General features: G+C 23.9%; 1 protein-coding gene across 3 annotated transcripts in view; it reads left to right on the forward strand.

Annotated features, from left to right (window-relative positions):
- The window catches only part of LOC136985422 (cell adhesion molecule Dscam1-like), a 108251-nt gene that overhangs the window by 68205 nt on the left and 25546 nt on the right, over positions 1-14500 (forward strand). For all 3 annotated transcript variants that reach the window (XR_010882342.1, XM_067282700.1, XM_067282701.1), the window contains exons 9-18: positions 1004-1288; positions 6242-6361; positions 6475-6648; positions 6777-6924; positions 9761-9909; positions 10018-10167; positions 10329-10484; positions 10598-10668; positions 10771-11008; positions 11161-11259. Coding sequence is in view for 2 of the 3 variants with exons in the window: in XM_067282700.1 (XP_067138801.1) it covers positions 1004-1288; positions 6242-6361; positions 6475-6648; positions 6777-6924; positions 9761-9909; positions 10018-10167; positions 10329-10484; positions 10598-10668; positions 10771-11008; positions 11161-11259 (1590 nt within the window). In the remaining variant the exon portion in view is untranslated. The remainder of the gene's footprint in view (positions 1-1003; positions 1289-6241; positions 6362-6474; positions 6649-6776; positions 6925-9760; positions 9910-10017; positions 10168-10328; positions 10485-10597; positions 10669-10770; positions 11009-11160; positions 11260-14500) is intronic.

The raw sequence follows: 14500 nt of genomic DNA on the forward strand, positions 1-14500 counted from the left end.
CAATGATATAAATATCCTTATAAATCAATTCCTTTCAAAAAGAGTTTTAACATGTTTCAAATGAAAAAAAAAAATGTAGTGAAATGTGTATGTAAATTATTTCCAAAATGTATGTAAACATTTAATTTCAAAAAATACATTAATAATACTGAAAAAGCTTGAATTCCTTTAAGGTAAAAACTTCTTTATGTTCATAGAAAGAATTAGTGACATTATTTTCGATTGTCGAATGACACGCAACCTCAACCTTTTAGTTAAAGTTTTACTTCAAGCTGTCAAATAATATCTTCTCGTCACTCTTCATCTTTAGCCTCTTGACATCACAGCATCAATCTGTCATTTTCTTTTAATATAAATATAAAGTGAAATTTTAACGAATGAGAAGATACTTTACATCAATAAATCAAATTTATTACATTTTTTCATTCGTATTATCATTTCTTTTTTGTGTAAACACCTAATCATAATTAAGAAACAAACTTAAGACTTTGACTATTAAAATAAGTATTTAAAGTAAGTGATGAGAGTGTTACGATGCTGGAAGTCCCTATACGTATCAAACTGCGAGCAGCGTGATTTTTCTTGTAAGACTATTTAACTAAGTAAAATAACTGGTAATTACATTAAACTTTCATAAGAATGGAAAATTATTATATATTTTTTATAACTGATAGATAAAAAAAGCATTTAAAGTATAGAAATATTTATATACTCTTTTGTTTTTTAAGATATACTCTGTATTTAAAATATATATATAAATTATTAGCGTTATAATAATATGTTTTTTTATTTATTAATCTTTAATTCTAATAATAACACTATGGCATGATTAAATACAATCTTTCATAAATATTTATTAAATATTTATAGCTTAATACGGAAGCAAATTGAATTATATCCAACGATATATTAGTCTTTAATCTTCATCTACTTATGCTTATGTATTTATAAATATTTTCTAAATATATATAAAATATTCAAAAGAAATATTATTTATTTACAGTTCGTCCAGTTATCGAGCCATTCACCTTACCAGCATCCGTCCATATGGGACAAAGACTCAGTATAACATGCACAGTCATTATGGGAGATCCACCAATTACAATACAATGGCTACGAGATAATCAACCATTAGTCAAGCAAAATGATATCAAAATTCATAATTTAGCAGATTATTCATCGACTCTACTTTTTGAGGCAGTGAAACCTAATCATAGAGCTAACTATTCATGTCTAGCGAAGAACGAAGCTGGGATTGCTCAACATAATGCAGCAATGGTAATTCACGGTAGGGCTATTATATCACCTAGTGATATCTAAGCGACTAGTGTTTTCTGTTGTTCTTGGTAATTAAATATCTACATAAATAATAAATAATTCTCCCTCTTTCGTCTTTTCTTCAAATACCTATGACTCGTAACGGACGTTCTTTAATATTATAAAATAATTTAATAAAAGAGTTTGATTCATCGTGTATAATTAAGAATAACCTTACTATACAGCTGTTGTCTTTATCGATAAATCGGCAGATGTCCCATGCTTACTGTAAAAATCATAAAAATACGATCTTTATACTCGACAAGAACAGTAATATAGATGTAAAAAATTTACGTTTTATGTTCTATATTGAAAAATTGATATCGTAAAAATAATGGATGCTCTAATTTTCTTGGCCAAAATGAAGAAATTGCGTGTTAGATAAGATTACTTTAATATTTTCATGTTAATTTTTTTCGTGTTTCTATTTTTTTTTCTTTTTTTAATTTATCAAAACTTTAATTACTCATTAAAGAATTAAATAATCGTTAAATTCTCGTTGTTTCCATCGGATTATAATGTAATTTGTTAAATGTAATCCTTATATAATAATGAAAATGTTCACAAATATTGATTAATGAATCTTTATAAAAATTACTTTTATATTTTTAATCTTATTTCAGCTGTCATCGAATCATTAACTTGAAAATTTCTCATTTTCTTAGTTATTAAAACTTTTCTTAGTCAAAAATGGGAATTTTGAAATGTTTATTCCGTAGGGTTTCCTTTCAATAAGCATAAACAATAAAAGTAATCTTGGATTTTTGACAGCCAGTTGCTGAAATATGATTGGTTGCTATCAGCATGTTCTGTTGGGTGTCGTATTTCACTTCTTGTTGGATGTGTTCCGCAACATAAACTTGCCCTGAACTAAACATTGTGTATATCTGAGTTATGTTTACCAATCTGGAATAATATCGAGTATATGATATAGTTCATACTACTTTATATAAGTAAAATAAAGATGTTTAAAATATCAATAAAATTCATTTAACGTTAACAGCTTTTAAACAAATTTATTAAGTTAAGTATATTTCTGTCTTATTGTATTTACATTCCAAAAAAATATCTGACAGACATTATAAAATTTAATATTAAATGTTAGGCAACAATATTTAATAACTATTACAAAATATAAAATTTAAGAAATTTCTTCTTCTTTATAATTAATAATTAATTTAAAAATTAATTAATTAATAAAATGTATGTTATAACGTTTATATTATTCAAAAAGTAAGTAGTTTATTACTTACATTTAAAATTAAAGAATAGTTTCTACTTTTTAATATAATTAATTAACATTAATTATGCTGGCTTAATTACGTTAACTAAAAAATTGCTCATCATTCTATGATATTTAGAGATCTTAAGATAGATTTAACAACCGCTAAATACTCGATAAAAAATTCGAATTTAAATGTATTGAATGTATTTACAAGTTTGAACGAAGCTGTTTAAATTACAGTAAAATTTTAATTATAAATATGTGAAAAAAGTTTTATGTGAATCATTTAAGTTATTAAGATTAATCAAAATTGTTACATAATATAAAGTAATTTAATTTATTTTACATTACGTTTATAAATACTTTAATGAAAATTAATAATATATTTTTAATAATCACAGGTTTACTGAGCTATAACTATATTCTACAATATAAATCAGATAAAATCATACTGATTGATTTCTTAATATACTATATTATAACATTAAGACTGAAGTAACAGTAATGTATATACAATTGATCTCAATTAGACATAGCTTTTTAAAATAAATTTTATAATCATTTAATTACAATGATTACAATAATAATAATAATTTAAGTTGAATATAGCAACGCATTCTCATCAATAATCTAAATAAAGACGGTTGATATCTTCAGTGATAACATAATTACGTTATAATTTATTTTTAGTGTCTTGTAAATCGAATCTAATTGATGAAATTTTTAATTTTCTTCAAAGAGATTTACCACAATTTTACCTAATCTTTCTACATATCAGAAAGCAGCCAAGTAGCTAATTGATGCTCGTAATTTCATAAAGTTTACACATCCTCTAACACATTTCACTCATTTTATTTATGAGGCTGTCTGTCATGAAGTACAGTCTATAAAAATATTAAATATGACGAAAGTCCATGTTGGAGATTGAAAATCCGAAAGGTAACAATAGTAGCTATAGGAATATTAGAATTGTCATATATTTCTGTACCAATTCATTTTTACTATTTCATTTATTATATTTTGTATTTTCAGATAGTTTTGTATTTTTCAATCGATATGGCAGTATCGATTCGGATTTAAAACTTTCCTTTCTATATTTCTACTTGATATCATGTGTAGTTACAGATAATTATATTAAATTCAGTTGTTAAACATTAAACTAATGTTTAAGAGTCTTATTCATAGACTTTTCTATAGTAAAATTTTTCTTCTAGAAAAAAAATTCAAAAAATAATTTATTTTTTTTTTAGGGGAAAAAACCAATAAAATCATGAAGTTGCGTACAATTCTCGTGATGATAACAACTTGATCAATACAAACCTTTGTATAAATAAAATGGGCTGGTGAAATTTATAATAGATATAAATATTTTCCTATATTATAATCGTTTGTAAATTGACTGAAAAGAACGTAAATGATGAAGATAATGAGGAATATTTTTGTCTCTTCTTTGAAAAAGAAAATTAATTAATTTGTTTACTATAAAAAATTTTAAGGGGATTATAATGCACAATTTCTGTAAATATTCCTTATGAAGTCAGATTAATGCATTTATATTTTATTAATAATTGATCTAATTTTTATATAATATGTTTTAAATCCATTGAAGATTACTTTAGAAATTTTTAAATAATCCAATAATTCCAAATAATTAAAACCACGTTGTATGTAAAAATATAAAATTTAAATGAGATATTACAAGTTAATTTTTTAATTTATTTAATTTATTTTTTGGATGAGAATTTGAATAATTATCCTTTGATTTGATTTATTTACTTTTAGTACTTAATAAAATAAAATATTTTTAATATTAACTTTTATTGTATAAATATATAATTACATTATTTTAAATATTTATATAGAAATTTATAAAATTGTAAACGTGTATTAAAAATAATGAAAGTAAAATAAAACATTCAAATTCAATATTTCTATTGAAACAAATAAGTATTTCTTCGTTAACAAGGCATTAAAGAATTGTTACATTTCGAATGCATAAAAATCAATAAAACAAGATTAATAAGGAATAATTTTAAAGTAGTTTTCTAAATAATGGCTTGTTTTAGATGCTTTAAAGATATATTAACACTCTTACTTGGGGGGTGTTCAACCTAGTCGCTGACTACCCTCTGAGGGATCAATCGATTTATCTGAGGGAAGTCGATAAATTACTCGGAATCTATTATTATTCGATGGGAAAATTAATTGATATTTAAAATTATATAGTAATAAATATAATAATTATACTGTCCCACTATATATAGGCCTAACAGCCTCACTATATCCTTATAGTGACGCTGTTACTTTATGTAACATAATTATAACTACTATATACTTAATGAATCTTTTCTCCTCTTTCTTATTTTCTTTCTCATCCCTTGTTTACTAAGCTTAGACTCTCGAGTTAAAAGAAAACTGAAACTTGTGTAAAATATAATAAATTAAGTCCATTAATTGTAAATGAATATATAAATAATAAGTTTATTATATTTAAAAGTTTACATAATGTTTTTCATGCCTAAATGATCGTCTTTTAAGTAAAATCTTATATTTCTGAAAGAAATGTCATTCTATTTAATATAAATATTTCAAAGAAAATATCGTAAACATTTGAATTTGTATTAAGGAAATGCAAACACAATACATCATTAAAGAACTAGAGAAGTGATTAACTTCTAACTCCAAACAGACTCAATGGGATCTATAGAGGTGGATAAAAATAAACGTCATTCAGTCTCTTGGCAATTTTCTGCTTTCGTAAAGAAAGCAAAAGATCTTATAGAAATAAGCTAGTATTTCAAATATAATCTATAAAGAGATAAAGTATACACGAGAGAATTCATTTATTTCTTAAATCACAAAATACGAACGTTTTTTGAGGTTTTTATTTCTATATTTAGAATATCAAACTGAGAGATAACATTTTTAAGCTGAAATATCGAGGGATTTACAGCATTTTACATATATAAATCATTAATTTTCTTCTTATAATGTCCTGAGTAGTTCATTTTGTTGTTTAATAGGTAATATTATATAAAGGAAGAAGATAATATGGTATCTTATTACAACAACATTTCATATACTACTTGAAAGTGTATAGAAGAAAAACTATTCTTCAAAATTTTCGAAGGAATATAAATTTAAAAATTATATATATAATACCATAAAATGTACAAAAATAAATTAATTTTACTACAATTAATAACTTTTATAAAACAATATTTATATGTAAAAATTTCATTCCGTACTTTTTTGCACGAGTAAAATACATACCTTTAATTCTTCATCTTTCTCCTCATTTTTTTTTAATAAAAGGAAGCGACAGATGTTTAAAAATATGTTAAAATTAAAAAACTAAATACGATACTATTAATATTTATGTAAATAAATTTAAATTTCGAAGAGATTATTTTCCTTCATAAATAATTTATTCATTTAAACGCGAAAATGAAAGTAAAAATTATGATAAACATTAAAAATATTTATAATCTATTTTTAAGTATTTTTTGTGATATTTTAAATGTTCTTACTGTTATATAATAATAAATATAACTTGTAAATTTTTCTTTTAATTTATGTAACACTAATTAACTACATTAAATCTTTTTAACGTTACATGTAGTTTTTTTACCTCTTATTAATTGTCTATTATATATAAAATTGAAAACGTATTTTATTCTTCTATATTTGTTCATTTAGTACCACCAAGATGGAAGATAGAGCCAAGAGATCTCAGCGTAGTTAAAGGCAGAAGTGTGACTATAGACTGTCAGGCTGATGGATTTCCTCCTCCAAGGCTAAGTTGGAGAAGAGCAGAAGGTTAGAAAATTTATTATTTGGTAACTTAACCTTAAAATTAATATCTTAAATATTTTTCTCATTTTTATATATTGTCTACAGTAATTATTGTAATTATAATTTATTTACTCTAGGAAATATTCCAGAGAGTTACAAACCAATAAGCAGTAATTCACATTTACACGTTTTTGAAAATGGTTCCTTAACAATTTTGGAAGTAGAAACGGATGATTCCGGTTATTATTTATGTCAAGCATCGAACGGAATTGATTCAGGATTAAGTAAAGTTATCAAACTTGACGTCCACAGTAAGAAATTTTTTCTGCATAAATATATATACAGTTTTATGATGCATATTTTATTAGGATTATAAGTCTGTATAAACTGCGTTGATTGAATTTTGTTGTAAGCTAATGTAAATAATATTTTTTTATAGTTGCTGCTCATTTTAAATCGAAATTTCACGCCGAGATCGCTAAAAAAGGTGAAGATGCTAAGCTAAAATGTGAGGCATTTGGAGAAAGACCTCTTACAGTTGTTTGGTTGAAAGATAAACAGCCTTTAGATATAACTGAAAATGTAAGGTAAATGATTTAATTCCTGTTTACTAAACATTATCGATTTTAAATACGAGTTGAAATTAACCTAAAAAGTGTAAATTAATTTTTTAACCGTTATTTTTATCTCATCTTTATAACTTTATTAGTAGTATTAGAAGTAAATAAAAATAAAATATAAAGTATTTAAAATATAAGGTTTAAAACGTAAAACATTTTATAATTTCACTGATTTAATTACATAATATTTTATAAAATAATGTAGAGAAACAAACTTTTTACGCTATCTAATTGCATTATTACTAGAATTCCAGGAAATAACCCACCTAAAAAATGAAAATACTTTAGTTTAAAACATAAATATGTAAGAAAATAAAAATATTCTTTATAATATTCTCAAATAATACGTTAGATAATTTACTAAATATCCAGAAAATTGATATATTTGTAAGAGCAGTTACTGCAGTCATTATATTACAGTGAAGGTAAGGTACTCACTCATACGTTGTACTCTTCTACCTAATTAACGTACCGACGTGAAGCCGATATGGTGCCTCTAGCATAATTTTAAGTATCAGAAAGGTGTGATGAATAACCTTCACACAATCTGATGTGATAAATTAATAAAACTTAAAAACTATAAAGGCATAATTTATATTTTAATGAATAAAACAATTTAATGACTGTTTTAAGCATAATTTTTAATGTTTCGCCGTTATAAAAAGAAAAAAAAAATTTAAACATTTTGTCATAATTTTCTTTGCTTAAATAAATTCAAATTGCGATTAAACAATTTAATTATAATTTATTTTTATTGTATAATTTTCATGTAATTTTTTAAAGAATTCTTTCAGCAATATCTTTAGCATAATTTATTGACATCTTTTATAAAAATTGACCATTATAAATGAAATGAGTAACGTTTTGTGATTTTTTTTCGTTTTAAATGAACAAGGTGACAGAAATAATTACTTAAGCTACTTAAAATGATATAAATAAATCTTTTTCTAAAATACTCTGATGAATAGATAATCATGATCTAAAGTATTTCTTTATTATATGTTAAGGTAACTTTTGACAGCATTCACGCTCTCGAGATTAAGATCATTAATTGTCCAAGTGAATAGTGGAAGGTCGGCTTCAGGCAGCAAGTTGATTAATACGAGAACCTCCGATTTCAACCTGTTCTAAACGGAAATCCAACTTCCTCAAGTTCCTAAACAGTAACTGAATTGGCAAGGGAGAGTTGCCTTGGGAATGACCAATTACTTCCCTAATTTACACCACCGAATCTCGTTTTGCCTTCATCCTTTCACGTTAGATGGAACCTTACTAATTAATTATCCAATTTACACACAATTTTGAAACTAGCGAAGTATATCACTAGTAAAATCCAGATTAGATCTTCCTTTGAAGTCTCACATTCTTTCTTCCGTTATTGGCATCCTCTTAATGATCACTAAGATGATTTTCCTTAATACTACTTAGTGCTATATTTTATACAGTGATCTAGATACATTGTAAAGTATTATCTTTTTGTTTACTAAAGAAAATATATCTATTCAAAAGCTTTTGTTACTTCTTCAAATTGCTTTTATAATATCATTATAGGGAGAAGTATTACGGCAATTTCTTAAAACTATAAAGTAATTTCGTTAAGAAAAGTAGGTTTAAACGCTATTAATTTAAATGATGACAATTATAGACAAGCTTTATCTATTAATTACAATGCGCTTTTGTTAATTTTAATTCTTTTCCCCCAACTATTTAACTGGCGAAAATTACGAACTTTTAAGAAGATGACTTAAGCTTAAATTATTATTTATTGTTAAACTTAAAGAAAAATATCCAAATTTAGTGTTTTTTTATACTTTAGCATTGATAAAGCAACATAAAATAAGATGAATTCTGACACATTCAATTCACTCATGATAGAAAACGTTGACAGATGCTCCATCTTATTAAAAATTGTCAACTTAATTAAAAATTATTCACCAAATCAGTTTTGAAATTTGATGAAGTTTATAACATATTCTTTTTTTACAGTATAAATTTATCATTTAGGCAATTTTTATTAAAATCTTTTGAGGAAGTTGCTTTTATTCCTTTCATAAATGCTCAATTAGTTACAGAATTTTCACTTGGAATACGAAGAAAACTTATTATAATTAAAATACAGTATACACGAATTACTTATCAACTTTTAACCTTTTGATCTTCTAATTTTATAATTTGTTTATTCAGTTAATTATTTCGTGCGATTATGAAACAAAAGTATCATATTTTCAGCAACAATGGTATAAATTATTATTAATAATTACAGAAGAGGATGCTTGTCGTCTATCTTAATGCGAAATAGATTTATTGTGTGTTTTAATTATTCTATTTAGTTTAACGCTAAGAAATTTATATACATGTATACATAAAGGAGATTTATATCGTTAAGAATTAAAATTCTAACAATAAACTGTGACAATAGAAACCTTAATGACCATGATAAATAAATATCTTACGCGATGCTTCCATTAATGTGTCTTAATGGTCTTTACACGGAATCCTTATTGTTGAACTCTTACTATTTTTGTTTTGGTAGAAAAGCCGATAGATGTTCATTATAATCTGAATTATCATTAAATGTCTTCATAAACATAAAGATATCTTTTAATGAGATTTTATTTGAATTCATAAGTAACTAAAAATGTGCGTATGTGTGTCATGGGTGTATGAGAAAGAATATTACAATATAAATAACTTAGTTTTATAAACTCAGGAAGATTTTAAATGCGTAAAATTAGAGTTTAAAGATAGAATATTTAAAAACTGTTCTAATTAGTTAAAATTTTTTAAAACTGATATTTTATAGATATAATTTACAAGAAACAGTTTTCAATAATGCTACGATATCAGAACTGATACTTTACACTGCGGGAAGAAGTGATTCAGCATTATTTACTTGTATTGTATCTAACTCTTTCGGTAGAGATGAGACGAATATTCAACTTCTCATACAAGGTATGAAATGGTGTACGTATACTTAATGTAAAATAATATAGAAGTATAGGTTTTAATTATAAATGTATTGTAATAAAAACCATTCCAGATCAATTTTATAATTTTCAGAACCTCCTGACAGCCCTCAAGAATTGAAAGTTACGGGATATTCCAGTAGAACAACGCACATCAGTTGGTCACCACCTTATAGTGGAAATAGCCGCTTGACAAAGTATCTCCTTCATTACGAAGTTCAGAGACGAGATAAATCCAAACCAGGTTAATTTTATTATCTTAAATTAGCCTAAAGAAACAAAATAAACTTTAAAATATTACATTAGAAAACAATAACTAATAGCTAAGATACACATATTTTCACTTACGTCACTTAAAGTTTGATAAAAATAAAACTTCTTATTTTCGATCCCATTATCTTATAGAAAAGACGAAGACATTAAACATCCCAGCGACTGAAACATCTTGGTCGGTGACAGGTTTACATCCTCGAACAAAATATATTTTTAAGTTAATTGCCGTTAATGCACTTGGTCAGAGCGAACAGCCCGCTAAAGTGTCTGTTGAGACTGACGAAGAAGGTAATATTAACTATACAAAATGGATTCAAAGTAGATAAAGTTAAATATAAGTAATGAGAATTAATGTCATAATATATAATAGCATTTGGTTGAATTTTTAATATTTATTCCAGCTCCTGGTAGTCCTCCTCTTTCTATTCATGCTACTCCATTATCAGCTAGTACGATAAAAGTGACTTGGAGTGTAAGATTTTCTTATTAAACCTATTTTTTCAGTAATATTTACAAGATTATTCTTTGGATAACAAATGAAAAAATAAGCTTTGATTGAATTTTATTCCTACAGCCACCCGAAGAAGATATGCAATATGGAAAAATAAGAGGATATTATGTAGGATACAGAGAAGAAAAATCGAAAGAGCCTCACACGTATAAAACATTAGAAGTTGGTTCAAAGTTTAAAGAAGAAACAATATTAAATCATTTAAAAAGATTCACAAAATACAGTATTAGAGTTCAAGCATTCAATTCTAAAGGAACGGGACCTCCTTCTCAAGATATAATTGTACAAACTTTAAAAGAAGGTTCGTAGAATAATTCATTTAGCAATTTATGAGATAAAACGAACCGTCAAGTTGCAAAGTAAAATATAAAATAATATCTTTTAATGTAAATAAAATTATCTACATTTAATTAAATTTCACTTGAAACATAGAACTCTTAAATTTAATTATAGATCTACCAAAAACCCCAACTCCAGAATTAGTAGCATCGACTTCATCAACAATAACACTTAAATGGAATAAGCAAATAGGAGATGAAAATTCTTTAAAAGGTCGGTAATAAAAATTACTACTAGAAAAATTTATTTTTATTATATTTATAATTTACATTTTTTAATTTGTGTATTAAGTTGATTCTTTTATTAAATTAATATTTAATTCTTAATTTTTTTAAAAAATTATTAAAGTTTGAAAGTTTATTGTATTCTTAATCGTAATAAAGGCATCATGAAAAATTTTTTAAATTATAAAATCATTAAAACATTAATTAAATTAAATAATATCGACTTAAAATCAATTGAAAATGGTCTTTAAAAACATTATCGACTTAATATCATTAATTCAGATTTAAAGAAATAGAAAACAAAGTACGTGAATATTCATATGAATAGATGATTATACATATAATTTTTCAAAAAAAGTATTCAAATATATTAAAAATAATACTTTAAAATTAAAAAGTAATTCATAAATTATTGAGAAATTCATAGAATTTAAATAATTGGTATTCGTTTAATGCGTTACAATAAAATAAAAATCAGTTTTTATTTATAAAATTTTAAAATAATTAAATATAGAATAATTATATTATATAATCAAGTTTTTAAATAAATTTGACTAAAGTAGGAAATGTTTCTTTAAGAGAATTAACGAAAAAATTACTTTTAAATTCGATTAATCACTAATTAATCAAGTAAAGAATTAACATGTATGTATTTTTTTTACTGAATTACCACATACTAAACAAAATTGTCTCTAGTGATATATGTCTCTTGACTTAAGATAATGCAATTAAATTCAGTACAGTTAATTTTTTAACAGTGTTTTACAGCGTTGTTTAAGTATCGAGTATCAATGAACTTCTTAAATTTATTTATATTTATTTTTAGCGAAGAAAGTTAAGAAAGTGAATTTAATCACCTATTTCTAATTTATTAAAGTTAATGGTGAGAAATTCGCACTATTGGCTTGTTAAAATTAGCATAATTACATATATTAGAACAAACTATTATAACTATGTTAATAGTTACAATTTAAAGCGCTGTATACACAATTAATTTCACTTATCTTAATAGAAATTTATAAAAATAAGTAAGTTTTATAGAAAAATATATATATAAAAAATATACACTGTTGAATTTTTATATTTTTTTATATATGTTCAGCGAGTTTTTAACTAGAAAATGTTCAAAGATTTTGTCAGTTTATATGAGGTAATAAACATCATCTGACATCATGAAAGTGGTTAATGCTTCTTCAATGATATAACTTCAGTCGATTTTGCATTTCTAAACTACTTTTACTGCATATAGAAAACATGTAAATATTTTCATTTTGCCTGCTGTCTGTCTGCGTGTTATATAAGAAACATATTGATTTTTCTATTTGGCTAATTAAATTATTATCATTATAACAAAAATTTAACGAAGAAATGCCAAACGAAAGCAATATAATTTGCTTAAATTTTAATAAATTATGAAAAATGACTTTTTATAATGTATGCTGTCTAGTAGTTTTCATAAAGTTTGCTAAATTAAGAACTGCTAGATTGCATTTCTTACTCTATATCCGCCATTCATATTCATTGCCTCATTTAATTTCAACTTCTAATTGTCCTCTTATTAAATACGAATGTAACATTTTATCATTACTTTTTAGACAGTCTGGCGCTTAAATTTATCATTAATTATAATTTTCTTTTGTTATATTTTAAAGACTATCTAATGCATTATTTTCTAAAACGATAAACTTTACGTTTATTTATTATAACAATTCATAAAAATCAATAAAAGCAAAACTATATAACAATATTAATAAACTCATCGATCGTTTTATATCTTTATATATGTATATATATATATTTAGATGGGTAGATATAATATCAAGAGGATGGTATATTTTTAATTATTTCTAAAGCAAACAAGAGAAACTTTGATTAACTTTATTTTCAGAAAAAATAAAAGAAAAATTCAAAATTTATTAATGTAAACTTTGAAACTTTTGATTGCTTTCTTTATGATAGTAATGATCAAAAAAGTTATTTCCGGAAAATTTCCACAAAGAAGGATTTCAAATGTCACGCATCCCACTTTTCTACAGATGTATTTTTTATTCATTTAAGCATATAAGTCATTTAATATATCTTTATCTTACATTATCCGGGCTTAAAAAAAATATATTCTTTATATAATATATTCTATTTTATTAATACAAAATGTTCACATTTATCTGTAATTTTATTAGAATTACAAAATAATCTCGAATTTGTCATAATATTTTTATGAGGGTGACAAAAAATAGCATTTCATAAATTACAGATAAGACAATAATCGAGTGTATTTTTATCAATGAATATGCAATTTAATGGAATTTTATCAATTAAATTTTATAAGAAAAAGTGTTACAAGTAGGAAAATTTCTTTTTCATGTACATTTTTTTTTTTCTAAATTTGCGCATTCCTAAACGTTGCAGTTTATCTTTTATGTCACGTTGGAATTTAAATATATTATAAAATTTTTATTGTTCCTTCTTCGTAATTTTTTCTTTATTCCTGGAAATTAAATTAAATTTTTATTTTTTTATATAAACAATTAATTTGATACAAATGATAAATCGTTTCTATTCAGCAAACGGTGATAATTTTATTAATAATTATTAAATTATATGATTTTTTTTTTTACTTTTTAAAAAGATCAATTAAGTATCAGGTTACAATGATTGTAATTCAGAGTAAAATTATTCATTCTTTTGCGAATTTTATACGAGAAAAACCAAAAGAAAATATTGTGTTGAAGAATGGTTTTTCTACACTTATAAAGATCAAAACTCACGATAGAAAATGGGGAAAAGAAAGTGTGTTTTTGTTATTTATTAACAGCTTAACCCACAACACATATATAAACTTCCTTTTGCTTCTACAAAAATATTTCACCAGAAAATCTCCTTCAATTGATTTCTTTCTTATTATTATTATTATTTTTATATTTTATTTTACTTATTTAAACAAGTCGATATTGAAAAATTTTGATTTTCTCTTTTAAAAACATTAAAAGAAAATTTTTAAAATTTACTTGTTTATTTTTGTAGATAAAAAAACGATTTACATAATGATAAAAGAGATATTTTTTACAAATTTATGAAGTTTCTTATGAATAATCAAAAATATGAATTTTATATCGTTACAGTTTTTATTGCTTATTTTTTTTTTACAAAATTCGATATTCGTTAAATTTATTTTTTTATGCAATGGCAGAAAATTTTAATTAGTGAAGTAAGACATCATCATTTTAATT

The sequence above is a fragment of the Centruroides vittatus genome, unplaced genomic scaffold, assembly GCF_030686945.1.
Source record: "Centruroides vittatus isolate TY-2023 unplaced genomic scaffold, ASM3068694v2 contig_970, whole genome shotgun sequence".
Taxonomy (NCBI): Eukaryota; Metazoa; Arthropoda; class Arachnida; order Scorpiones; family Buthidae; genus Centruroides; species Centruroides vittatus.